The 25,660-nt window shown below is 58.2% G+C and overlaps 1 protein-coding gene across 2 annotated transcripts; it reads left to right on the top strand.

Annotated features, from left to right (window-relative positions):
• Nucleotides 1-8,729: 8,729 nt before the first annotated feature.
• Nucleotides 8,730-25,634, top strand: TMEM151B (transmembrane protein 151B). Of its 2 annotated transcripts, XR_005818501.1 has the most exons (3): nt 8,730-8,931; nt 16,052-18,291; nt 19,005-25,634. XR_005818501.1 is itself a non-coding variant. In XM_040552806.1 (2 exons), the coding sequence occupies exons 1-2, from the start codon at nt 8,839-8,841 to the stop codon at nt 17,486-17,488; spliced, it is 1,530 nt and encodes a 509-aa protein (XP_040408740.1). In that variant the 5' UTR covers nt 8,730-8,838; the 3' UTR covers nt 17,489-25,634. The 2 variants fall into 2 exon arrangements, 1 of the variants encoding a protein (XP_040408740.1); XM_040552806.1 differs by having other exon boundaries at nt 16,052-25,634.
• Nucleotides 25,635-25,660: the final 26 nt, after the last annotated feature.

Genomic DNA, 25,660 nt, shown 5'->3' on the forward strand with positions numbered 1-25,660 from the left:
CCACGCGGGTGGCTCCTGGGTCCTGAGCCCCGGGGTGCTGAGCCCCGGCACCCTCCGCACCGTGGGCTGCGAGGGGGGCTGCTGCCGCCCCCCCGGCTGATGGGAGCCCTGGGGGAAACGGGTGCGGGGTGTCGCTTGCTGGCAGGGCCCTGCGAGGGTTTTGGTCGCCCCTCCGTGCATGGTTCAGCTCGTTTCAGCCGCTTCGCACTAGCCCGGTGGCGAAGGTGGCCGCCGTGCGCTGTGTTTCTGAGCTGGGGTGGCTGCAGGGGCGCTCGCAAGAGCAGGCAGTACGCAAAGACCAAGCTGAAACAGCAGCTGGAACGAGGGCCCGGGGCTGTGCCCGTCAGCTGCTAACCAGGCTGCATCTCCCCGCTCTCCTCCCGAGAGCAAAACTGTCCGTGTTCCTCGTGGATCTGCTTTATCCAGTTACTTTCCACTGCCCCAGGCAACGGGCTTTCCTCAGAAGGCTATCTAGATAGCTCCGCGTGCCGGTGACACTTTGCAATCGGTGTCACTTGGTTCCTCTCCCCCTCTGCAAGGTGCACGCCTCCCCAGCTGGACCCAGCAGCAGGGGACGGAGCTGCTCGTGCCCCACACCTGCACGGGAGCTCACCTGGGAAGAGCTCGGCGGTGGCTACGGGGCAGAGTTGGCACCAGCCACATGCAAAGTGCCAAGGACTTCCCCTCCTGTGCTGCAGCTGCCACTTCGGCTCTGCGTCACTGGCCGGCCAGCCCTCCAACCGCAGGCTCGCTGCCAGCAAGCTGCCCATGAAAAGTGCCTCCGAGCAGGCAGGAAGAGAGGGTTAGGGGCACGAGGACAGGGGCAGCGCAGCAGGAGGCGGGCGGAGGAAGCCTCCGTCGGCATCAATAACCTCCTGTCACAAGTTTTCCTCCCACGCTCAGGTTCTCTTTCAGTTTCGCCAGTCGTGCGTCGCGCTGCCTGGATGCGAGATGACAAGTGCCAAGGGAAAGGAGCTCCTGCACCTCACCAGCTCTGCCCAGCGCAGGGCATGGATCTGGGTCATGCCTTCACGCCACCCCCTCCTGCGCCCTGACGGCGGCTGCATCTCTGTGCCTGCAGCTGTCACTCCTCATCCCCCTGCTTGCAGCTGATCACCCTCACCTGGGGCAGAATCGGGCTGGGTCTGTCTGGGGCCTGGGACGTGGATTGGGCCATCGCAGCCAACCCGAACGGCAGCACAGAAGTCGTGGAGGTAGATGATCACCCCGGTGTCTGTAAGCCATGTGCCACCAAGGCCTTACACATGTCCTGTGAGATCCAGGGTGAAGCCAAAAGGTGCCCCCTTTCTTCCCACGCACCCAGAGTTTCTGCTCTTTCAGCTTTTTGTACCCAGCTGCTACCCCAAATGCCTTTCCTGTTTTTGTTTTGTTTTGTTTTGTTTTGTTTTCCTAGTACCATACTACAGCTCCATCGCAAAGTTATTTCTTATAGGCATTTGCATGGATGAAATCGGTTATTTGGAGAAATCCACGTCAGTCAAATCGGCCCAAACCTGTATGGTGGTGCACAAAGAATTTGCTTTTCTGTGAGCAATTTGCTGCTTGGCTTTGCAGCAAGTGTCAGTCTACCACCCAGGCATCCGGGTCTCTCCTGTGCTCACTAAAACGTATCTCAGCCACCACGTTACTGCCATCTGGCTTTGGTTGGGCGTGCTTCTACTATCCCTTGTTTTTGGGGATTTGAATGGTAAGTATGAAATATGAACCTCGTTGGCCAGTCTGCCTTTTAGTTTGCTGTCTGACACTCATTCAGCAAGGCTTGGGTTCATTGCATGCTGTCCTACCAGGGAGTTGCCTGGCCGTGGTGGGTTTGGACGGAATATACATTACACATACAGGTAGCGGTGGAGGGACTATGGACATTTAAATATACGGAGAAGCCAAATCTGAGCATGATTTGCTTTTGAGGATTTAAAAAGTGAAGCTCTAATTCTGGGCTCTCTCCAGCCCCCTTGAAGCAGTCACTTGGGTGCTTAAAATCGCAGGGAGAAACACAGAGGAAAGAATCCATTCCCACTAGAGGTCAGTGTCAGCACATGGCGCTCCGAGCTGCTCCAGGTGACCTCTCCGGCAAGAAACAGCCCAGAAAGGCTGGCCCAGAGGCTGGCCCCTGAGCAGCCCGGGGCATGGGGGCACAGCCCTCCGATTTCCAAGCGAAGCACATGTCTCTGCACCTGCCTTCTGGAACCCAAGCTCTGCACACAGCAGTCGCAGCCTGGGCCTGGCACCATCTCCTTGTCTTCTCCACCTCTCCGCGAGCTGTGTGCTGGGTGAGATAAGTGCAAGGAGCCTGAAAGAGATGGAGAGAGATGAAGCCTGTGTCTGGTCTGAGGGCAGAAGGTCAGAAAGGTGCCAGACCCCAAAGCTCCTACCACATTTCCAACACCAGGGATATCTTCAGGTACCTTGAGCAGCAGCCCAGACCTCTGCCTGGGGCTCCAGCTCGGGAAGCTCAGCTCTGAGACCACACATGCTGGACTCCTAACGTGGAGCAGAGGCCCCAGGAGAGCCAGGAAAGCTGCAGGAGAAGTGACAGGGGTTCTCCTTGGGCTGCTGCTCCATATATCTCGCTGCAAACCAGTCTATGGTGCACCAAACAGGGTCACTTGGCTTTGTGGCCCAACAGGGTAAAGCAGGAACGTGCCTTTCAGAGGAATCAATGCCCCAAGGCAAGGCCATATTCTATCTGACCAGGGTAGACGGGGTGCTACTCAGGCACCCATTTTTTGGAAACGGGCCTAGCAAACGCTGGCTGCCCTCTTGTGGTAGCTCGGACTGAAATCACAGTGTCACTGCGTGTCCCCAAGGACGCCTCTCTGGGCTCCTGCTCCAGTTCTGCACCAGTTCTGCAGGGTTTTTCCCACCCGGAGTTTTCCTCCTTGCAGTCCATGGTGGTTGCCTGTCTTTGTCTTGGCCTACACTCCTGTAATGTCACGAGAACCATGGCTCCAATAAGTGACACAGAGGTTATACTTAGGTGTCTTTGCCTGGTAGGAGGTCAGCAGGGCCCCAGCCCATGCTCTCCCCGACAGGGAAGCACAATTCCTGCTGCCGCACCGAGTACCGCAGTGCAGAGGGCAGCTTCCAGCTCCTCCTGTCCTTCGTGTCGCGCGTAATTGGGTGTGTGATGGGCAGAAAGTTGGACAAGGCGGATCAGTTCATTCCTCGAGTGGGGCTCGCACCTAGCTCACCCTGCTCCTGGCCACTGCCTTCGCTTCCGAAAGCATAATGATGGGTATAAAGGTGCACGATGGATATAAAAGTGCAGGAAAATCCTCGAGCTCGCGAAGTGAATGAACAAAAACCTCAGGCATTTTAACAAAATTTCATTCTTAAACTTGCCTCTCCAGCAGCAGTGCTCTCTGTTCACCTCTGTGCGAACACACGGATGACAGTGCCTTGGTGTGTACTCGTTTGTGCGCTGCTGTGCGCTCTGCAGCTCTCCCAAAGGAGACGGCAGATGCGGTTAGGAACGGGGAGGGGATGGCAGATGGCCTCGGAGCACAGATAATCAAAACCATGCATAATTAGCTGGTGAAACTCTGCCCGAGGTGAGAGATCTTGTCACCTGGGGCTCCCTTTGTAGCTAGTGGGAAGCAGACTGCCTTCCAGAGGGCGGTTCTGGTCACCGGCGCCTGGCCGCCCCGCCGAGAGGAGACATCTCCTCCCTCCCCGGGGATGGTTATGGGGCAGGGGCTCCCCCAGCCACCCCTCTGCTCACCTTGCCAGGGCGTGCAGGGCGACACAAGGCTTCAGCCGAGGTGTCTGCCTCATTTTCCCTGGCAAGGTTCAGGCTTCGCCGCCAGCGCTGCGTCCTCCCAAAGCAGGATTGGTGAGCGTTTATTTCCTAACTGCTTTGGGCTATTCTGCCTTTTCCCCTTCACCCCCTGCGTACTATCTCAGCCCCCTCTCCCAGCAGTGCTCCAGGTGGCTGCTCTGGTCCCCAGCAGGCCGCGCGGCGCTGCCAGAGGCATTACTCATGCACGCTCAGCTCCGCTCTCCGGAGAGCGAAACCTCTGAGCTGCCAGGCCGAATTAGGGCTTGTGTCTCTCCACACTTGCAGCAGGGAGATTTGGGAACAGGCTTGGGCGAGGCACACCGCTGTAAGCAGGCGAGGAAGCCAGGAAGGGGTTAGGAGAGGTGGGTGAGCAGGGAGGGCTGGCTCTGGGGGGGCAGGAGGGGGAAAGCAAGCTGTTTGCCTGCTGAGATATTCAAGTCGCACCGCTGCCACTCTCAGGACACTTGGGGAGGTCACCGCTGCTCCAGAGTTTTGTCAGACCTGATGGATGTCCTGAGGGCTGTCAGGCAGCATGCGGGTAGCTGCGAACCCCCTTTCCATTGCTGGGGGGGGGGGACGTGAGGGAGGCACCAGGTAGCCTGCCGGGCAGCTGTAGGGAGGAAAGCCATTTAACCTGAGCCTGAAAGCCCTGTGGAGCCTCACGGATAATTGCGGTGATGGAGAAATAGCCTCTCATGGGGCTGGGTGGAAAATAAACAAACTGCACACAGGCAGTTCATTGGAAAGGGAAGGAGGAGAGCACGAATCTGAGAGTTTCCAGGGACAGCAATCCCCATGTGTGAAATGTACCGCCGAGCACGAGCAGCAAAACTCACCCTCCCAAAATTGGCACATCCGTGGACCGCCAGCATCCTGATGGTGGAGATGTGGGGCCTGTCTGCTGATGCTGAACGGGACGGCTTCTCTCATCTGCACCTCACTTCTGCTCATCAGAAACTCCCTTTTCATCAGAAACTGGTTTCCCTCTCACAAATTTGTGATTTGGCTAACTGCAAAGACCCCTGTGGGTCTCAGCAAGCTTCCCTCACACAGAAAAAAATCAGCAGAGAAAGATGAAAAAAAAGGGGGAAAATAAAATACACGCCCTTGGATCTCCTGCCAGCAGACATGCAGTCTGAGTGTAGTCGAGAAAAATGTGACTAATGGCACAGATTTCCTGTGAGGACAGTGATCACGGAGGTAAATGGCACCAGAGCAGTCAATATGGCCAAGCAGCAGCAGCTAGGGGATATTGTTTAACTGGAGCAAGGAGCGCATCCCATCACCCACACTCCCCTTGTTGCGTTATTAAGGAGTAATTTAATTGGAGCGACACATTCGGGAAGGCTCACGCAGTCTGCACAAAATATCTTTGAAATTTCTAAATATAATAGGCTGCAGTTTCCAAGCTCAGAAAATCCTGTGTCCAACACAAGGGGATTCTCTCTTACACATCTTCTTAAGACAAGAAAAGAAGCTCACCACTAGCTATTGTTGATTGCTTAGGAACAAGAGGTTAAGGCTTGATCATGCTTGACCTTTTGGACATAATAAAGCTAGAACCAGTATTATTTATATATATCTGATGCTACAGAAGTTTGTAGCAAATACAGCTTTACATGTGTGAGACCTTTTCTGGCTTGGCATATTATGCAAAATGAAGGGAGAACACTGCCAGTACGACCTAGAGTTTTGACCTATCTGCTTGGAACAGATACGAATGTCTTTCAGGGTGGCAGATACAGGGTACCTGCAGAATACCCCTGTTGATATCCCAGCAAGGACGCCAGCTCTACTTCAGTTGCCATGTCTTCTTAAAAGCTTCGCGACTTCTTCCAACCATTTTGTCACATCAGAAATGCCGTGCTCTCCAACATCATCTTCTCGCAGAGCATCCCTAGACCCGCAGGGATAACCGTGGAGGATTCCCACACATTGGAGCAAAGATGGTTCTGCCTTTTGTCCTCGAGAGAAAGCGGGGTCGAGTGCCTGGGCAGTGTGCTAGAATTAGGACTCCTGGGTTCTCTCTCTGGTGGTGACACAGAACACAGCCTCGGTCGTTGCCCCTCTTCCTTCAGTTTTCTCTGGAAAAGCTAATTCCCAGGAATTAAGTTATGTAAGCTTTGGGGAGAAAGAGGGTATCTGAAAGAGCTGCGGTGCAGGGATGTCGCAGCAAGTTGTGGTGTGGGGTTCTGAACACCGAGGGCAACGTTTTAGAGCACTGTGTTTTCATTTCAAAGAGAAAGAGTGTAGGGAAGGAATAATGCCTGGAAGTCATGTAAAACCTCTCCTGCCGTCCCTTTTCAACCAGAGGGACGTCCTCCTTTGTACGCAGCTGGCTGCCAGTCTGCAGAAAGGTGAACTGGGCAGAAGAGACCTACGCATCCTATAGCCTTATTTCTCCCATTCTCTGCGGGGGGGCTGTGCTCTTTTCAGCACGTTGCCAGCTGTGCCCTTGGATTCATTTCTGAGGATATAAACCTGCCACATGCCTCGTTCGTGCAGAAGATGACTGAGAACTTGTATAATTTCATTTCAGATAGAGCAGGGCACAGAACTTCCTTGTGACACCTCAACTCAGAAATAGCACAGCTGACGATGTGCTTGGCACTGTCGTCTCCAAGGCACAGAAAACGATCTGCCAGGGCCAGAATCCAAGAAGCTCGATGCAAAAAAGCCTCCTTCTGGCTCACCGGTAGCTGCGGAAGGAATCCACCGGTAGGAGATCCATGGCGTGGATGGCTCCAAAGGGTTGGTAGCAGCGTGCATCCCAAGGCTTAGCCCGAGCAGGTAACGAGTCCAGATAACAAGAAATGGGCAAAGCGTAGCGAGATGCTCCTTGCAGTTTGCGGTGGTGCTGGGCATCCCGCTGGAGCAGGGTGCACACAGGATGTCAAAGTCAAAGGTTACCATGAATTCAAAAGTGAAGGGACAAATTCACTGTTAAATACAAAGACTCGTGTCACCTTTTTTTCCTTCCCATCCTTGAGAGAACAACAGCGCTGTTCCTCCAGGATGATCACCCCACACATGCCCTGTGGTCCAGCTGAGGTCACTTCCCGCAGGAGCCCCTGCTGCCACAAAAAGCAGAAATGCATACGTGTATGCAAATTATTTGCAAATGTCTGCTGGTGTGCATGTGATAGCAGACAGTGCTGCTGTGGAAATCCAGGTATGTGAGGGCTTGTGCCCCTTCGCCTCGCTCTGCCACAGTGCACACACCAGTGAGCACTCCGTGGAGGCACGGGATCCATCACTTGAGGATGGGTCCGAAACCCCTGAGAGCCAAAGTCAGCCTACAGGGTCAGGAAGGGGGTGCCTGAGCAGCAGGCAGTGAAATTCAGAGCAGGCTGTTCCTGCTTGCTGCTGTTCCCATGGAAACAGGGGAAAGGAGAGAGGAAATCCATCCCCAGCCTCTTTGGAAGAGGAGCTCCTCCAACAGCACCCCGCCTGCCACACCTCTTTCCATAGGAGGCAGCGGCTGCATCATTTCCCCCTAGGCGTGTGTCTCCTTGGGCCTGCTTCCCTTCCCTTCCCTTCCCTTCCCTTCCCTTCCCTTCCCTTCCCTTCCCTTCCCTTCCCTTCCCTTCCCTTCCCTTCCCTTCCCTTCCCTTCCCTTCCCTTCCCTTCCCTTCCCTTCCCTTCCCTTCCCTTCCCTTCCCTTCCCTTCCCTTCCCTTCCCTTCCCTTCCCTTCCCTTCCCTTCCCTTCCCTTCCCTTCCCTTCCCTTCCCTTCCCTTCCCTTCCCAGGAGACACAGCAGGCAGGAGCGAAGCACTCATCCCAACCCAAGGCTCAGAGCTCAGAAGTGAAACAATTTCCAGCAGATCCTGCAGCTTAATCCTCTCCCCCAGTTTGGATTGGGGCAGTGGAGGACGCCCACTTTCCCAAGACTGTCAGGGAGGCTGGGCTCTCCCTGCAGTATCTAGAGCTAGGTGAGTCCGTACCCTTCCTGAGCCACGTGCATCCCCCGAGGATGCTGCCGTGGGGTTAGCATCACAGCTGCCCCCCGGCAGCGCAAGGCAGCGGGTCTGGCCCACGGGTGCACCGCACCGCACTCAGCTCCGCGATGTCTAGCTGGGCACCCCGGGCCTGCTGGAGACCCCGAACAGCAGTGAAGACAGTGCCCATTGCCCGTGCTGAGGCCTTCCTCAGGCTCCCCCAATATGGGGCCGGCAGAGAAGCCCCCGAAGATGTGCCGGGCCCTGCTGGAGCTGCTGCTGCCCGTGGGAAAATCCCGCAGCCCCCTCCCCAGCCAGCAGTGCCGAGCTTTTGCAGCCCCCCGGAGGGTCCCCACTGCTCTCTCTGGTGGGGATGAGCTGGGGAGAGGTGCAGCGGTGTGTCCATCCTGGGCTGTTGTGTTCCAGGGCAGTGTGTCCATCCTGGGCAGTGCGTCCCGTGGTGGTGTGTCCATCCTGTGGCAGTGTGTCCATCCCAGGGCGCTGTGACCACCCTGGCACAGTGTGTCCCAGGGCGGTGTGTCCATCCTGGGGCGGTGTGTCCATCCTGGCACAGTGTGTCCCAGGGTGGTGTGTCCATCCTGGGGCAGCGTGTCCATCCTGCAGTGGTGTGTCCATCCCGGGGCGGTGCGTCCATCCCACAGCAACGTGTCCGCCCCACGGCAGCGTGTCCATCCCGCGGCCGCGTGTCCCAGGGCGGTGCGTCCCCCCCGGGGCGCCGTGCCCCGCACCGGGCGCCCTCCCGCGCCCTCCCCTCCCTCCTCAAGGTGACCCTCCGGCCCCCCGCCCCCTCCCGCGCCCCCCTCCCCGCCGTCCCTCCTCCCCCCGCGGCTCCGCCCGCCGCCCTCCGCCGCACCGGGCGCGGGTGCGGGCGCGGGCGCGGGTGCGGGCGCTGCGCTGCGGCGGGGCCGGGGGCCGCGGGGGGGGCCGGTGGGCGGCCGGTGCCATGCCGCCCCGCCGCCCCGCCGCCTCCCGGGGGGGCAGCGCCCGGCGGCGGCCGGGATAATGCGGCTGCGGGGCCGCGCCGCCCAGCCCGGAGGCATCGCCAGCGGGGCGCCCCCGCCGCCTCCACCGCCACCACCATGTCCCCCCCGGCCTCGGCGGCCGCGGCCGGCGAGGGAGGAGGCAGCAGCGCGTCGGTGCCGCCGGAGGAGGCGGAGGGGGGCCGAGAGGAGGTGAGGTGCCCCCACAACCGCCAACCCTAGCCGGCTGCACGGGGCCGGCTGTGCGCGGCGCGCCCGGCGGCCGCTAGCCGCGCCGCGCCGCGCCCGCACAGGTACGGACCCCCCAGGCCGGGAGCCCCCCTCCCCTGACGGCCCGGAGACGGGTGGGTGCCTCGGGGACCCCCCCCGCAGGACGCGCCGCCGGGCTCCGAGGGGAAGCGGAGCCCGCTGCGGGGCGGTGCGGGGCGGTGCGGGTCTCGCTTCCCCGCCGGAGCCCGCAGGTGGGGAGAGCCGGGTGGGCTGCGGGGGTCGGCGGGCAGGGGTCTGCTCGCCCCCCTCCCCGCCCGCGCCCCCCTTCTCCATCGCTCGGATTGCGCTCGGGGGTCGTGCGGTGCGAGGAGCGCGGTCGGGGGTCATGGGGGGGCGGGAGATGTGGACGGGGGCCGGGGTAGCGAGCGGCTGGGGATGGGGAAGGAAGAGGGGAGATCCCAAAGGGCAAGCGAGGAGGAGGTCGCTGTGCCTGGGAAGGATGGGTTGAGACCCCGCTTTCACCCCTCGGGTGCGGGGGGGTGCCGGGGGGTGGCACAAATGTGGGACCACTGTGAGGGAAGCCCTGCGGAGGGACTTGGGGACTGCTCCCAGCGGAGGAGCCAGGCCCAGGATGGCACAGGGCAGCCCCCGGGCGCGCTGCAGTCCCCCCAGCTGGTGGCTTTCTGGAGTCCAGGCTGCAGGTGCCAAGGGGTAGGGATTGGGGTGCTTTGGGCACGGGGAGCAGCGCAGGGCAGGCAGGGCTGCGAGCCCCTATGTGTTCCCCAGATCGTGTGTCCCAAGGGGAGAAGCAGCAACCACGCTGAGAGGAGCCGCCGTGTGCTGTGGGGCCGCTGGTCCTGGAGGGCAGGTAGGCAGTGTAGGGAGGATGGTGTTGTCCTTGTCCCCCAAGTTGTCCCGGCTTGGTGGGGTGCTCAGGAGCCGGCACATCGCTTGTTCTCTGCTGCTGCTGGGGAGCTGCCGCTAGCAAGTGCTGCATAACCCCGGTGTTCTCTGCCTCCTCGGCTCCGGGAGAACATACATGCAGACGCGTAGTTGTTCTATATATACAGACTTATATTTAGATGGAAATAATTGTGGGAGAGGAAAACTGGAGTGCAAGGACTGGGAAGCTGTACAAATGCTGTATGCTCCGCTCTGCGGCTCTGCCTCAGCTCCCGTCTCCTGCTGCCGCTCAGCCACCCCTGAGCCCAGGGCTCCAAACGGACCCCGTGAGACGCTTTTTTAGCACAGGGACATGCTTGTGCCACGCTGGGACGTGGTCCCTTGCCTCCTGTGTCCCGGCTGTTTGTGTGAATCAGCGCTGTGCCCAAGAGTGTGCTGGCTTATGAGAGGTGCCAGCGCAGAGCCGGTTTGGATGAAACAAGAGCAGCAGGGGCAGTGCCCGGGTGAGTGTCCCTCGCCTGGGGTGTCCCCTGCCTCGCAGGGGTTACGAGAAGATTGTCTGGGCTTTGATCGCTCTGCGGTGGCTGCCAGCCGGGGTGTCAGTATAATCGTACCCCCTGGGAGCAGGCAGAAGGGCTGGAGTCCATGACCCGCACGGTTTAGGCTAAGGGCACGCTTCCCTCAGCCAGCAGCTATCACGGACTGGCATGAAGCAGCCTGTGGAGGAGAGGGAAGCGGCATCTTCTCCTTACAGAGATGTCTGGGGACTGGAAAACGGGAAATGAGACCGGTCCTTATTGAAGGTGCCTCAACTCGACATGTCTCAGGTCACCATACCTAGGAGCCCTGTAAGGCTTCAGGTGCTGCTCAGCCTGTCCCGGCAAGGCAAGTGGCAAACCAGAGCAGGCTGTAGACGAGCTGCTTTGCTGTCTGAGCTCCTGCTTCCTTTTGGCATCACATGCATACACCTACACTTAGCAGCGTTGAGCTGAATCTCACTCAGCAACTCATTTCCACTTTGGAGGGGATGAAATGCCAAGGGACTAGCCCTTCAGCCTGGGAACAAGCTAAAAAATCCCCTTGTCCTGCAGCTCAAGTGGGATGTGGTGGAGGGAACCAGTCCTCTTCCAAGCTGCTGTGTAAAATGGAGACCTTGGTACCGCCGCAGGCGCGGAGTGCTGGCAGGGTTCCCTGGCTCCTAGATGCTCTGCCTTCCCCTTTCCTCTGCAGTTGGCAGTGCTGCCAGGCTGGGGCCGAGCCAGCTGCTGCTTCTAGGCAGGTAGTTCCCGAACCTGGGCTGTGGGCACGTGGGGGTGAGCGGGGCGATAGCTGGGACCCTCCTTACCACGAGTGGCCCGCGCCTGTCCAGGGCCTTGGGAGATGGTGGTGGTTCCTCGGGATGACTGGATCCTCTCCACCGGCCTTCTTCTGGGGATCTGAGGTCAAAGGGGACAAGGCTTATTAATCTGTTGCATGATATAAACCAACCTGCAGGGCCCAGCCGTGGACGCCAAGGCTCTGGAGTCACACCAGAGTCTCCTGCAAGCTGCTGTGACAGCTGCCTGGGCCTTCAAGTTGCTGCTCCGGGCCTTTGGATTCTGTTTGTTTTGTTTTGTTTTGTTTTGTTTTGTTTTGTTTTGTTTTTCTCGGCCCTGTAGAGGGGTGTCTCCAGGACACCCAACCCCGTGAACCCTGGGCCACCTTGTAAAGTCGGTAGGGTTCTGGGTGTGAATCGGAGATTTCAGGCTGTTTCAGAGAGGAGCTTTGTGGAGCTTGAAGGACTTCTGGAGTTGTTCAGTGCTTAGAGACACAGGATCAAAGAGGTAGGGGCAACAAAGGGATTTTTGCCCATGTGCTTGGCCGCCGTGGTTCTGGGCAGGTTTGTCCCCTTGAGGGACGATTGAGAGGTGGATTCCCCAGCTCTTCATATCAGGAGGTCAAAGGTTCTTGGCTCTAACAGTGATGGGGGCCTGCTCTTCTGCTGCCTCTGGCCTGTGTGTTGCGGACATTTCTACTTACTTCACGGCTGCTCACAAGTCATCACCTCCATCCTTTCCTGTCCACCCCAGAGCAGCAGCTGCAGGTGTGGGACTCCATCTCCTTTCACCTCAGGGGCAATTTCAGAAACAAATGCCATGTGAGGCCCAAGAGGGCCTTTTCCAGACGTGCCTTCCACACACGCTCAGAGAACGTCAGCTCCTGGTGGGGCTGTCCAACATGTGCTATGTGACGGGAGAAGACGAGCGGGGCAAGCCTTGTGCCTCGTTCCGTCAGACTGCAGCAGGCAGGCGATGGTGGCATTTATGTCACAGCCCGTGCTCCTCTGAGTGACACCGTTCTGGGACAGAAAGGATTTCCCTGTCCCCAGCTTTCTCATCTGCATATTCACTTGTGTGCTGTTGTGGGCTTCTCCAAGGCTGGGGAAGAGCTCGAGGAGGTGACCTTATTCAGCTGCTTCTGCGGGGGAAGCCTTGGTGCTGCTTGTTTGCTCCCGAGAGCCCTGTGCAGCCCGGGAGAGGAGCAGGGATGCTGCATTTCCTACTGGGATTAGCCTCTGCAGCTGGCTCCTCCTCCGTCTCTGCTGTGGTTGTGTCCCCTGTTATCGGCACTTCAACGGCGTTCAGAAACCCCACCGGCGCAGCCGATGTCTACGTGTTTTACCTCAAAAGCCTAGAACAAAACTGGATTGTAAACAGTTTACGGCAGGGGTTAGCGTGGCCCTGTAAAAGCGCTGCAGTGTCTAAATGCTGCGTAGTCTTAGGAGGAGACTACAGAGTGGACTAGAGCCCTGCTAACACAGTTCCTGGAAGCGAGCCGCGGCTGCATCATCCTCCCTGCTGCCGTGCCCCGGGTACGTACCTGCAGCAGGCTCTGCCTGGATCCCTGCAGGGCTACAGCCAGCATATCCCTCCTCCTGGATCCCTGCAGGGCTACGGCCAGCATCGCCCTCCTCCTGGGCAGGACCAGGCAGCCGGTGCAGGATGCCAGGGCTCAGGGAGCAACCAGGAGGTGCAATTTGCTTTTCCAAGACCCAACTGTCTCCCGTCTGGCCTGGCGCCCCTTCCCCAGTTTGCCAAATGAGGAAGCTGTATGCTTTGCTTTGTTTCTTACGCTCTGTTTGCAGACCCCCCTGAGCAAGGCACTGTCTCCATACAGGCCCTGACACCCCACATATACCCCAGGGCTAGCATATGGCTTGCATCTCCCTGAGGCCGCTGCTCAGACCCCACACATTTGTCCCCCTTTGGCTGAGCAGTGCCCTTATTTCCACACAGCTGGGACCACTGCTGCTGCTGGGGAAGATGTGCAACGCTGAAGGCAGCTGGATAGAGAGGAAACCTTCACCTGCCTGGGTGCTGGCACAGTGCAGGAGAGCCATGCTGCGTTGGGGCTGGGCAGCCTGGCCAACCCAAAGGGGTCCGTGCAGACCCTCATAACTGCAGCAGGGACCTGAGCAGGGAGGGCAGAGCACAGGCAGCTCCTCCTGCTAGGTGTCCTCCTTTCCTCTCCCTGCTCCCTTTTCTCTTCCTGTGGTTCCTATCATTCCCCGTCACCTGCAGGTGTGGGTTGCACTGGGAAGGCGGTGGGGTGCCTGTGCTGCAGCTCCTGGGCAGAGCCACCCCACAGAGCCCCTGTGTCTTCCCCAGCTCTGCCTCTGCCACCAGCTCCTGCCCTCAGCTGGTTGCCAAAGAGCAGGGTCTCAGTGCCACTGATGCCTGGGACCCCCAGAGGGCCGTGCCGTCGTTCCCCTTCTGGTGTCACCATCCCTTTTGACGTGCTGCCTGCTCCGCTCATCGAAGGCGGGCTGCTGGGGGCAGCAGGGAAGGGAAGCGTGCTGCCTCCAAGAGAAAAATCTCTGATGGAGACTTGGGCTGGGTCCAGCCCTGCTCATCACCATGGCAGAAGTCCCACTGGCATGGGGTGAGCCAGGCTTTGGCACGGAGCAGGGAGGAAAGATTGCATGTGGGACTCTATTGGACCAAGCCAAGGGGTGAGGGGCTCTTTAAGGAGAGTGAGGGGGACTTTTTTGAGGGAAGAAGAGTCCCAGATCACTTCCTAGGCTTGCCAATGCTTTGTGATCTCTGGTTGCTGCTACAATTTTCTTTTTCATGCCAAAAGTGAAAGTGACCTCCTCCTGTTTGGCAGCGTAAATCCATTAAGCCCTTTGGGATCTTTGGATGAAAGGCTCCAAACATCTAGTGGGCTGGGAAGCTGTGGGACAGTGTCTGGGCTGTGAAGCTCATAGTCTGCAGGGGTTCTGCGTCTCCTCAGCCCTGGCACCCCAACTTGTGCGTTTCTTGCTCTCCTCAGGCTTTGTGGATGTGCCTCTTGTTGCTTTGCCTTCCGTTTGCACGGCATCTCACACATCGGGGATGCTGATCCTTGCCCAGGGCTCCAAGGTGCTATAAAGAGACTGATGGCAACAAGGCAGCAGGCTGATGGAGAAGCAGCTTGGTACAGGGAAGCATTGCTGCTACATCTGGAAGGCAGCCACCTCTGGGGATTTCCTGGTTTTCCTTTAATTGTGCTGGGCTGACAGGGCACCCCAGCCCATCATCCATGCCTCAACAGAGAAGAGAGGGCTGGAGACCCACAGAGAGCCTGCCCTGGCGCTGCGGTGAGCCAGCTGGCTCTCCAGCTGAGCACAGCCGGGAACAGAGAAGGGATGAGGCCAGGCTTGAACATCATTGCCACCAGTGATGGCATTACAGCTGGCTTTACCCCTGCAAGGGCAGAGGTAAGCTCAGGCCAAGGCAGCACGGCCTCTGATGCCTTCAGGCATTGACTTGCAGAGGATACCTGGGCTCAAGCATAATTCAGACACTCAGGAGAGAAGGGTGCCTGAAGCCATGCCGCATGCAGATGGAGATGGGACGCAAAGCTGAAACCCTCTCAGGGACCTTTGTGGCATCTGCCCAAGGCTGGGTTTCCCACCTCCTCTCTGAGGACGTACCTTTGGAGATTGCTGTGTTGGATGGTGTTTGTGCTGGAGGAAGTCTCGTGTATAAGAAAACGAATAACCTCTTTGCATGTCCTCCCTTGGGGTTTGGTAATTGACCATTGACCAAACAAGTACCTGCTGGATCGATACATTAGACTTCAGGGTGTTGCAGAGTGTGACAAAGGTTTCCTTAAGTGGAGGGTTTCCCATTTTTTTATGAAACCCTGCATAGTTTCTGTGGCGAACGCACTGGTGCAGTCTCTTTAAGAAGTCCTGTTGCTGAAGTCCTGCTCCTTGATCATCATCCTAGCCCTGAGAGGAGTTCTTCCAGAAAGAGGCACGGGCTTTCACATCTGAATCCCAGTGCAAGCAATTACATTTGCTGCCAGCCCTGCCTTGCCCCTCTCCCCTCCCTGCTGTTGCAGATTAGGGGGGTGTTCTTCGCTTCCAGCCCAAACACCTTTTAGGATGCTGTTCAGTATTTACCTTCTCTCCGCCCAGGGGTGGCTGCCTTTCTGTTGTGGGGGAGTGCTTTCCTGTTTGTGTGGTTTATAAAGCACTTCAGAAGCACTTTGGAGCCCTTTGGGCTGCTGAATGGTGTTGTTAGAATCGCCATTACCCAAGTCCTTTCCTGCTGCAGGAGGTCTCTGTGTTAAAGGCACCCTAGGCCTCCTATGCCACCCTGGTAGGAGAAACCTGGACTTGAACTATGAGCGGTGGTTGGGACGGGGGGAGACTTGTGAGCAGGGGGGTCACAGGGGGAGTGAGCTGAGGCTCGGTTTAGTGTCTGGACGACATGACCCTTCGTTAGGGCTGGCTGTGCTGGTGGGACCAGTGCAGGAAGCGGAGGCATGCGGGGGAGGTCCACAAGCCTCCATCTTGCCGTGCCTGCCTGCCCGCCCGGGCTGAGCCTGCCGGCCCTCCGTGAGGTAGCGATGGCAGGAGTTGCTCCCTGCTGATGAAGGGGGACATTTTATGGGATCCACCACAAAGGCAGAGCTTGATAGCGGGGCTGGCATGCCCCAGGCCGCCCCGCAGAGCTGGGGCAGCAGGACGTGGGACATGCCCACCACCAGGGCTGCGGAGGAGGGGGGTCTCACCCAGGGTGGCAGCAGCCTGCACTGTGCCACCCGCACCTCTGCCCGCTCCGTTCCCCGTCCAGGGCATCCCGCTGCCTGCTCGCCTTCCTCCCGCCGCTTCATCCCACTGACCTCTCCTCTTGTTTTCTCTCCCCCTCTCCCCGGCCCCCTGGAGCAGCAGCGGCCGGTGAAGCAGTCTCTCAGCAAGTCGCTGTGCCGGGAGTCCCACTGGAAATGCCTGCTGCTGTCGCTGCTGATGTACGGCTGCATGGGAGCCATGACGTGGTGCCACGTCACCAAGGTGACCCGGCTGACCTTCGACAGCGCCTACAAGGGCAAGTCCATGATGTACCACGACAGCCCCTGCTCCAACGGCTACGTCTACATCCCGCTGGCCTTCCTGGTGATGCTCTACGTGGTGTACCTGGTGGAGTGCTGGCACTGCTACACCCGCAACGAGCTGCAGTACAAAGTGGACGTGGAAAGCGTGCATGAGCGAGTGCAGCGGATGCAGCAGGCCACCCCGTGCATCTGGTGGAAGGCCATCAGCTACCACTACGTCCGGAGGACCCGGCAGGTGACCCGCTATCGCAACGGGGATGCCTACACCACCACCCAAGTGTATCACGAGCGGGTCAACACCCACGTGGCAGAGGCCGAGTTTGACTATTCCAACTGCGGAGTTAAGGATATCTCCAAGGACCTCATTGACCTGGAGAGCTACCCGGCCACGCGGCTCCGCTTCACCAAGTGTTTCAGCTTTGCCAACGTGGAGTCGGAGAACTCCTACCTGACCCAGCGGGCCCGCTTTTTCACGGAGAACGAGGGCCTGGATGACTACATGGAGGCCAGGGAGGGAATGCACCTCAAAAACGTGGACTTCAAGGAATACATGGTGGCCTTTTCCGACCCAGACAACCTGCCTTGGTACGTATCCCACTATGTCTTCTGGGTGGCTGCTCTGCTGACCCTATCCTGGCCCCTGCGGGTGCTAAATGAGTACCGCACCTCCTACGTCCATTACCACGTGGAGAAACTCTTTGGGTTTGACTATGTGGCGGTGACGCCGGCCGAGGAGCGCTCCTTCTGCCGGAGGATGCCCCGCGTCAACACGGTGGACAGCACCGAGCTGGAGTGGCACATCCGATCCAACCAGCAGCTGGTGCCCAGCTACTCGGAAGCGGTCCTGATGGACTTGGTGGGGCTGTCTGGCTGCACCAGCTACTCGGCGTGCCGCTACGGGGGCTACCGGCAGAACTGCGAGCGGTGCCACAGGACTATAAGCAGCTCTTCCATCTTCTCCCGCAGTGCCCTGAGCATCTGCAACGGCAGCCCCCGCATCCCCTTCAGCAGCAGCCGCTTCTCGCTGGGCCGCCTCTACGGCTCACGGCGCAGCTGCCTGTGGCAGAGCCGGAGCGGGAGCCTGAACGAGCAGAGCTGCCCCACGGAGCAGACCCGCCTCTCCAGCCAGGTCACGGTGGAGGAGGAAGACCCCCCTCCTTACCAGGACGCCCTCTACTTCCCCATCCTCATCGTGCACCGCAACGAAGGCTGCCTGAACCACGACCACCGTCACCTCCACCGCAACGGGTCCTGCGTGGAGACCTCACTGTGAAGGCGGGGGGCAGTGGGATCTTGTTGCCAATGGCCTGGCCCGAGCCAGCGCAGGATCTGGGGAGAAGAGCGCCGGGGAGGGAGACGGCCCGGGAGGACGAGGTGGGACGGAGCGGTGGCTCTGACCTCCTGGGGAGGTGAGTGATGGTGCTCTCCCTGACATGGCACAGAACTCTAGACCGACCACCACATGCAAAAAAGAAACCCCAAAACCATAATTCAGCAGCGTCGAGATCCAAAGGGGGGAATGAAAAGACAGGCCTGTTGCAGGGAGGGGGGTGCTTCAGCTCCCAGCTCCGTCTCCAGGCTGGCTTATGCTCCGAGGAAGCAGCGACCACCAGGCAGCACCCTGCCGCATTCTCGTCAGCCCTGCTCCCAATTGCGCCAGAGCCAGAGCCCTCGCAGGGTGGAGGGAGCGACGTTACCTGCCCGTGCCTGAAGGCCTAGGGTGCCCGGGCACGTGGAGCTGACGGGCAGGTTAGAGAGAAGGCTGAGCACCATGAATCCAGCTTCCCCCTGCCCCAACCGTTTCCCACCGTCCCTGTTTGTTTTTTAGACCATGCTCCGACTGTTACATGCTCTTGGGGCTGGGAACGGCATCGTCTCCAGAGGACCCCAGGCACGGCTCCCAAGGAAGCTTCGGGATGCCAGCTCTGAGGGTCAGCATCCCGGGGGCAAAGGACTGTGTGCTCGGGATGAGCGCGGGCAGGGATGGAGGTGCGGACCCAGGTGGAGCGGAGAGCGACAGCAACAGACCTGCCGGCTGGAGGAGGGCTCAGCTGGAGGGAGAGCGGGAGGCCCCTGGTGAGCTGGGGAAGGGGAAGGGGCTGGGGCTGGGACAGCATCGTGCTAATAGCTGGTGTGTCTGTTGGCAGAGGTCCCCAGCCTTGAAGCGGGTCCTGATTGCTTCAGGCAGGCATCAAGGAAGGCTCTGGTAGGTTCAGCTGCAGCTCACCCATTGGTAGTAGGCCAGCAGGGTGGTGCATGTCTGCAAGAGGGTGTTGTGCACTAAATCAGGCTGGTTTCTGGCTGCAGGCTGAGCCGCGGACTTCTGGCAGCCTGGTTTTGGCAGAGAGCTCTGAGGGGCATTGAGGGAGAAATGTAAAAACATGCTGGAGAGTTGGGAACCCCAGGCTGGGGACGTGGGGAGCACAGCAGGGAGGCGTCCGCCACCAGAACAGAGCCTGGGGAGGTGTTAGAGGGGAGCCTGCTTAAAACTGGGCAGCTTTCACTACTGGGGTATTTCCAGAGAGGCGTCAGGCTGCGAGGAGCAAGGTGAGGTCTGTGTAGCTCCCTCTCTTATCTGCCTTGCTCTGGTCAGGGCACGCTGGCCTGCACGGAGCTCTGTGCTGTCCCCTGCTAGGAAGGAGCTCGGTGGCGCTGGGCAAGGAGCCTTCATGTCACCAAGTCTACATCAGCGCCTGCAGCACAAGGGCATCCAGCTTTTCTTCTCCATCAGCATGTCCCCAGGTCTCTCGTGTCACTGTTCTCAGAAAAGCTGTCTCCTTTTCCATCAGCTGTTTTGGGAGTTGGATGCCAAGGCAGCCAGTGACTTCTCCTGACAGCACTTCTCAGCCTCACCACGCTTCCCTCATCCGCTGGGGCAGAAGACATCCGAGAGCAAGGTGTCGTGGGTCACAGGAGCAAGTCCATTAGCACCTGGTCACTCGAGCTTGGTGTCTGCCTCCACATCCGTATCGGAAGGGCAAGACATAACAGCAAACAGCGAGGCACTGTGTTTAATCCAGCCACTCTTCCTCCTCCCAACTTGTTAACAAAGGATCTGTTTCTCTAGTCACGCCACTGCATTGCTGCACCGACCAGGTCTTGGGGACCACGTCATCTGACTTTTGAAAATCATCTCTAGTGGATTAAGTTTAGAATTGCAGGATCCTTCTCTAACGATCGCTGCATCTCTGCAGGATACACAGACAAGCAAGGCTGGGCTTGGCTTTGCCCCCAGGGTTGTTCCTTCTTCTGCTCTGTGCCTGCATGCCCTGGACAGCATCTCTTGCCCTCCCGGATTGATTTGTCCTCCTGGGTCTCAAGGGCTAGACTCCAAACAATGGTGATTTGAACGCGAAGTCCCTTAAAATCTCACTCTGTTATGCTTCTGTCTTGTAATCTACCCTTCCTCTCGCTGCCAGATCTAGATGTTGGCTTAAATAAGAGGGCCTCTGTGGAAACAGGGAAGCACAAGGTCTCCGGTGTGGGTACATCCTCCTCTGCTTTTTGTTCTCGTTCTCATTGGCACAAATTCAGGCCGGGTAGAAGTGCCCTGTTGGCTGTCCTGGAATTTCCTTGCTCAGTGATTACATTTGGCTTGCTGGGCGCTTGTGCTTCTCTCTCCGAGGGCCCGATGTAAGCTCAGGCCAATGCTGAGGATCCTGGTGAGTCTCAGGAGGTAGTGATGTGGGCTTGTATGTCCTGGTGAATCAGGAGACGTTCAGCCAGTGGAGCTACTGTGGGTCACTAGTGAGGCGTGTGTGTCCTTTCCAACGTATTCTCTTTGAAATCTCCTCCACATTGCTTACATTCAGCTGCAGTGGCTCATCTTTTTATCCCTAGCCTCCAAGGTGCGTTGGACAGATGGATTTATCACAGGTTTGGCAGGCCTTCTAGCTCCCTAGGGCACAGAAAGTCCTCCAAATAGGGACAGGTTACTGGGGTGTCTGTGCCCTATCCCTTAGCTGCACCGCTCTGCTGGCAGATGCCTCATGCCTCATCATCTGCCCATGCCTTGGCCCTTTTTGGGCTTCCTCATGAGGTTTCTTCAGGAGCACACAGGCCCAGGCTCCGGAAGGCTCTGCTTTTTTCCACGTGCCCTTCATCCCTTGCAGCTTTCCATGGCCGCGGAGTCAGACTCGGCACGGCGCTTGCCAGCGGGTTTTCCTCTCACGCCAGGGCAGGGGAAGTGGGAGCACGGCCAGCTCCTTGTCCCGGCGCGTCGTGTCGCTGACACAGCCCCCGAAGAGCGCTGCTGCACCCTGTCATACGGCCGGGCAACGCGTCAGGGCTGCTTGGTGTTTCCTCTTGCTGCCAGTGCACTTGTCAAGTACTTAAAAGCTCTCCAGCTTCCTTGAACTAGAGAGAACTGATGTGTGAGGGGCTCTGGATTAGGCGATCCTCAAGGGGCATCTCCACCCATTTATCCATCTTTCAGCACACACTGGACGCTTCCCAGATGGTGCCCAGTACTTTGCTGATGCAGAGCCAGGCAGTGAAACCGACCAGCCTGGGGGTCCTTCTTGAGCCCCCCCTGAATGCCACGCAGGCTGCACCAAAAAGGGAGGTTTCGGGGAGGGCTTTTGGGCTGAACGACTGTGGGGCCGTTCATTAGGACAGGGGGAAGCAGTGTCAGACTGTGGCCTACCCCAAGCCTTCCAGAATCACACTCCAGGCAAATACTCAGGGTTAGTGCTGGGGAAGCTGCTGTTTGACTTCAAACAAGCACAAACCCCTCCTTCACCTTCCCCAGAAATGCACATTGGAGACCCACCCCACCCCTGCCCTCTTTGTTGCCTTTCTCCATTCGTGCTCAAGAGGCTGCAGAGCTGTTTAATAACTCTGGTGGATGCCTGTGGGGAGGGAAGGCAGGAGGAGGTTTAAGTGGAAGCCAAAGAAGGTTAGGTAGCATCTGATGGCAGTACAACATGCCTGATGATTAGCCCTTGTGCAGAATAATACCTTTTAAGCTCTCCTCCCAGCCTTTCCAATCATGGCTTCAGTTCTGTCTGATATCACCAGGATGCTGCCTTACCTCTAGCAGGGCAGAGCAGTGTGCTCCTACTCTGCTGCAGCAGCTGCAGGGTACGTGTCTGAGATACTGCAGTAGCACCAAGGAGCTGTGTCACCAAAGAGCTACAAGTCACAATGGTGTGGGCTTTGAATCATGTTCCATTTACCTTCAGTGGTTTGAATAAGGTCTGTGTGAATATGAAGGTGGGTCTGATCGGGATGCGTGTGATCACAGAAACGTGGCATGGTTTAAGCGTAGGTATTAATGGGCTGTGGTCGTTCCTAGTGTAATGTTACTGAAGCCAGCGGTACTGTACCAATGCGAGCATGGCTTAGCAACTCCCCAGAGTGATCTGTCCTTGAATCCAAACTGATCTGCCGCAGTGGTGCTTTGATGCATAGAGTTCATGTTGGGACTTGGCCAACGTGAATGAATGTTGAATATCTGCTGTCTCTTCAAGCCATGGGTTGAATTGTTCTGCTCTGCTGCCTCCACCACAGCTGCTCCGCGAAGGGAAATGTTATGCCAATGGATGTGATCTCGTCAGCTCCCTCAAAAGCAAGCTAAAACGAGCGAATTGACCTCTACCGCACTGGGAGAGTAGGCTTCTTCCACAGCACTGCAGCTACACACAAGCGAAAAGAGGTCCCAAGGTCAGAACTGAACCTGCAAGGCCCATGGCCTCAAGGACTGCCCTTCTTCCTTCCCTCCTCACCTCCTCTGTCTTACCTGGGGGAGGGACAGCTTCCTCGTGGAGGTGAGCCAGCTCCTCGTCCTGCAGCCCCAAGGCAGGCCCTACTAACAGGTACATCATCCACCTATGCAACACTCCCAGGAACTGCCAAGTTTTCAGGAGCCCATGACAACGTGCAGCATGTCCATCCAGCACTGAGAACAAGCACAGCTGCTGCTAAATGGGTTTTATTCCTCCCCTCCTAATGAAGACTGTTTTTGTTGGGGCCTTTTGTTCATTCGTCTGGTTTTTGTAAACTCCAGACTCCTAGGGAAACGAAGCTTGCGAGAAATCGGTGCCCGTCCTGAACCATCCCCAGTCCTTTGAACTTTGGGAATGGGTGGATCACCTACTGTGACTGTAATTTAGTGGACTTTGTAGAGCAAAGTAACTTCACGCACAGACACACAAGGTTCTTTCACTCTCCATCAGTGCAAGCTGCTTCTGCAACCTTAGCTACTCGCATTAGTGAAAGAAAAAAGCCTCGCTAGAATGTGTTGAGATGACTTAGTATTTTGCATCAGTCCCACGGTCCCAATGGCCATTAGCAGCGCTGTCAGCTGACATGCCATGAATTCAGGCTTTGGATGGCAGCCCACGAAGCGGTCAGGGTGAAAAGGTTTGGAAGACCCAAGGCTGAGTCTGTACGCATCTCCAGAGCACACGCAGAGAGCAGCAGCTGAAAGCAGCCATCCCTCTGGCTCAGCACAGGGAGAAGTGGTCGGGTTTTGTTTGGGCTGCACCTGCCTTCCCAGGGAAAGCCTGCCCCTGGGGGCTGACGGGAGGGGAAAAGAAAATCTTGGGGCATCCGATGAAGCAACGTGCACGGCACTGCCGAGCCAGCTGGGGAAAAAGCGGTGACGACTAAAACCCAAACGACCAGGATTTCACTTTGAAAATGAGAACTGCTTTTTCAAACTGAAATGAGACTGAGAGGCCTTGAGAGTGTTTCAGGTTGCTGCTCCTTGCTTTAGAAATGTAATCTCTGAGGATGGTGTGGATTTAAGCACCCTGCTCCAGCCAGCTCAGCTAGAATTGTGCAGTGCAGGTGGAAAAGGGATGCCACAGGAAGGTTTGGATAGTGCAGCAGGGGCTTTGCCGTGAGGTACGGTGATCAGGAACGGAGGCTGGAGCTTAAAATCCTCCTCTGCACCTAGATAGAGGTCTGGGCTTGACATCCAAATGTGTATTGATGTGGGGCAGGGCATGCTGCTGGGTGCCCATGTGCACTGCTGGGGGCTGCTGCCCTGCAGAGGAGCTTGTGTTGGTGGCTTTGGTCTGGTACGGCCCCTCCGTTCCCCTAGGGAATGGTTTGTGGGGTGACGGGGCACTGCTCGTGGCTCGTGGGAGGAAAATCCTGACCTGTTTTTTGTAGGAGGATGGTGCGAAGTGTCACATTTGCTGCAGTGACTGGCAGGGAGCCGGGATAAGAGCATGGAGCAAGCTGTGTTTGAGATGAAGCTGATGCCCTGCCGGCTGCCTGAAGTGCGAGAGCTGTTGGATCTGCTCCCTGGCCAGCGCGCTGCGGATCTGCTCACCCTCCCCAAACCTGGTGTGAAAATTGTCTCTTGTGGCTGTGCGGGACCAGGGGGCCTGCAGAGAGGGTGTACGGGGTCAGCCCTCAGAGGCTTTGCAGGTGGGGTGGTTTCAGTGGGAGACGCGAGGCCAGGCAGGGCAGGACACTGCTGTGCTGGAGCAGCGGTGTTTGGAGGCAAGGAGAGGGAGCGGGGCATCGGGTGGAGAAGGCCTGGGACAAAGCAAGCTTTTGGGGCAAGCTGCGCGTGCCCAAGGGGACGTGCAGGAGGCATTTCCCAGCTGAGGTGCCCAGGCCAAGCCTCGCTGCATCGTCAGAGCAGCGATGCTGCCTCCGAGCCCCGCGCTGACAGCTGGAGCACGTGTCACCGAGCCGCAACGGATGATGCAGCCACAAGGTGTAAATGTCACTAATGAACAAATTGCCTCGTGCCTGGGAGAGGCTAATCCATCACGGCTGGGGACAGGGATCTGACAGGGCCGGCTATTTCGGGTGCAGCCTGTGGGGAGGAACCGCTTCACGTCTCAGCTGTCCCCTCTGCCCAGGGAGGCCGATGCAGGGCTTGGCTCCGCGCTGCTCCCCGCCTCCCCTCCACACCAGCTTGGGGCTCAGCCCTCTCCGTGCCACCAAAGGAGGAACCAGGGGGGCGTTTGGGCTGGCAGGAGGAGCAGACAGACCCTGGGTGGTGTGCCCAGGACAGGGCGAGTTTGGCAGGAGGGTGCTGCACACAGCATGCCAGCACCGGGGGGCTTTGTCAGTGGTCCGGGGTGCAGGGCTGTGGCCAGTAGTGCTTGCTGCGGTGTTGTACAGAATGCCACTTGCTCCCCAGTTCAATCTCATAGTTTGCCCCTATATGAGGTGCCCTCAAGGTGATGCTACAAGCCAAGCCCCCACCCTGTCAGGGAACACAGCCGGCTGTACTGTGCTGTCTTGGGGCCGTGCACAGCCCCGGGACTGAGTTCGGTGTGAAGAGACCCAGCCCTGTCGAAGCAGAGGGATGCCGAGCACAGCAGCTATCCCCCATGCATCCTCCCGCTCCTCCACCCCCAGCTGGTGCCCGAAATCAGCCCGCCGTCCTGGTGACGACATATGCCAGCGTGACACCTCGCAAATCGCTGCCTTTGCGGCTGCGAGCAGAAGCCGAGAGGCTCGGGGAGCTCCTGCCCCCCCTGCACGAAGCACAGCTCGCCATCTGCCGCAGCCAGCAGCCAGCCCGCGGCACCCGCCGCTGCGTGCGCGCGGTGGAAGCCCCCGTGTCGCTCCCCCCCCCCTTTTCTCCCCATCCTCCCCCCGTCAGTCTGGCACAGACCCACGCACACCCCACGGGCGACTCGCCGGAGAAGCTGCTGGTGGGTGCTGTCAGCTGTCGGGCTTTAATTTTAGCGGTGTTTGGAATGGTTTGAAGCCTTGCAGAGTGGTGGTGATGGATGGCCGGGCGGTGTGCGGTGGCCAAGGGGCTCACGGGAGGGAAGACAGGGGGTCTCCAGGCCCCAGGAGGGCCTGCACGGTGCCCCAGGAATGTGCTTGGATGGTGGTTGGAAGGTGTTAGCAAATCTTGGCTGTGCACATCAAGAGGAGCTGGGAGTATCCTGGAAAGCAATTCAGCATTTTTTCCGGTGATAAATTTTCCACGAGCCCTTTCCTTTCCACCGTGCTCCTCGCTGGCTGTGCTGGCTGCTTACTCCTCGGCGTGCTGGAGGGATCCCACCGCTGCCCTCCCAGCACCAGCTCTCATCGCCCAGCCCTGTGCCTGGAGCTACGTGCAGGCTTTCCCTGGACCTGGACACCCCCATTATGCGCCCCCATTATTGCTGAAGCCGCTCCTTCTTCAGCCTGAACCTGACCTGGGCCTTTTCTGCTGTTTCTGAACACGAGTTCTCATCTCATTCAGGTGTGTCATTCAGTGGAAATATTTTGTAAATGCAAACAAAAAGAAACAAATCTTTTCAATACCTCGGTCTCGAGGGTGGGAAACAAGGCGTTGGAGATGCCCGGGTGGGAAGGACTGGCAGCGGCTGCCACTGGCTATATTTTCTTGCAGACGTAGCCCCTGGAAGCATCTGTGAGTGGTTTGGAAGGGGGCTACCCTGATCTGCAAGGGCTTTGGGGTGACCCACACGGGCATCCCTCATGTGGCTGCTGCTGCCAGTGACAGCCTCGTGCTCGA

This window comes from Cygnus olor, chromosome 3 (assembly GCF_009769625.2).
Source record: "Cygnus olor isolate bCygOlo1 chromosome 3, bCygOlo1.pri.v2, whole genome shotgun sequence".
Lineage (NCBI taxonomy): Eukaryota > Metazoa > Chordata > Aves > Anseriformes > Anatidae > Cygnus > Cygnus olor.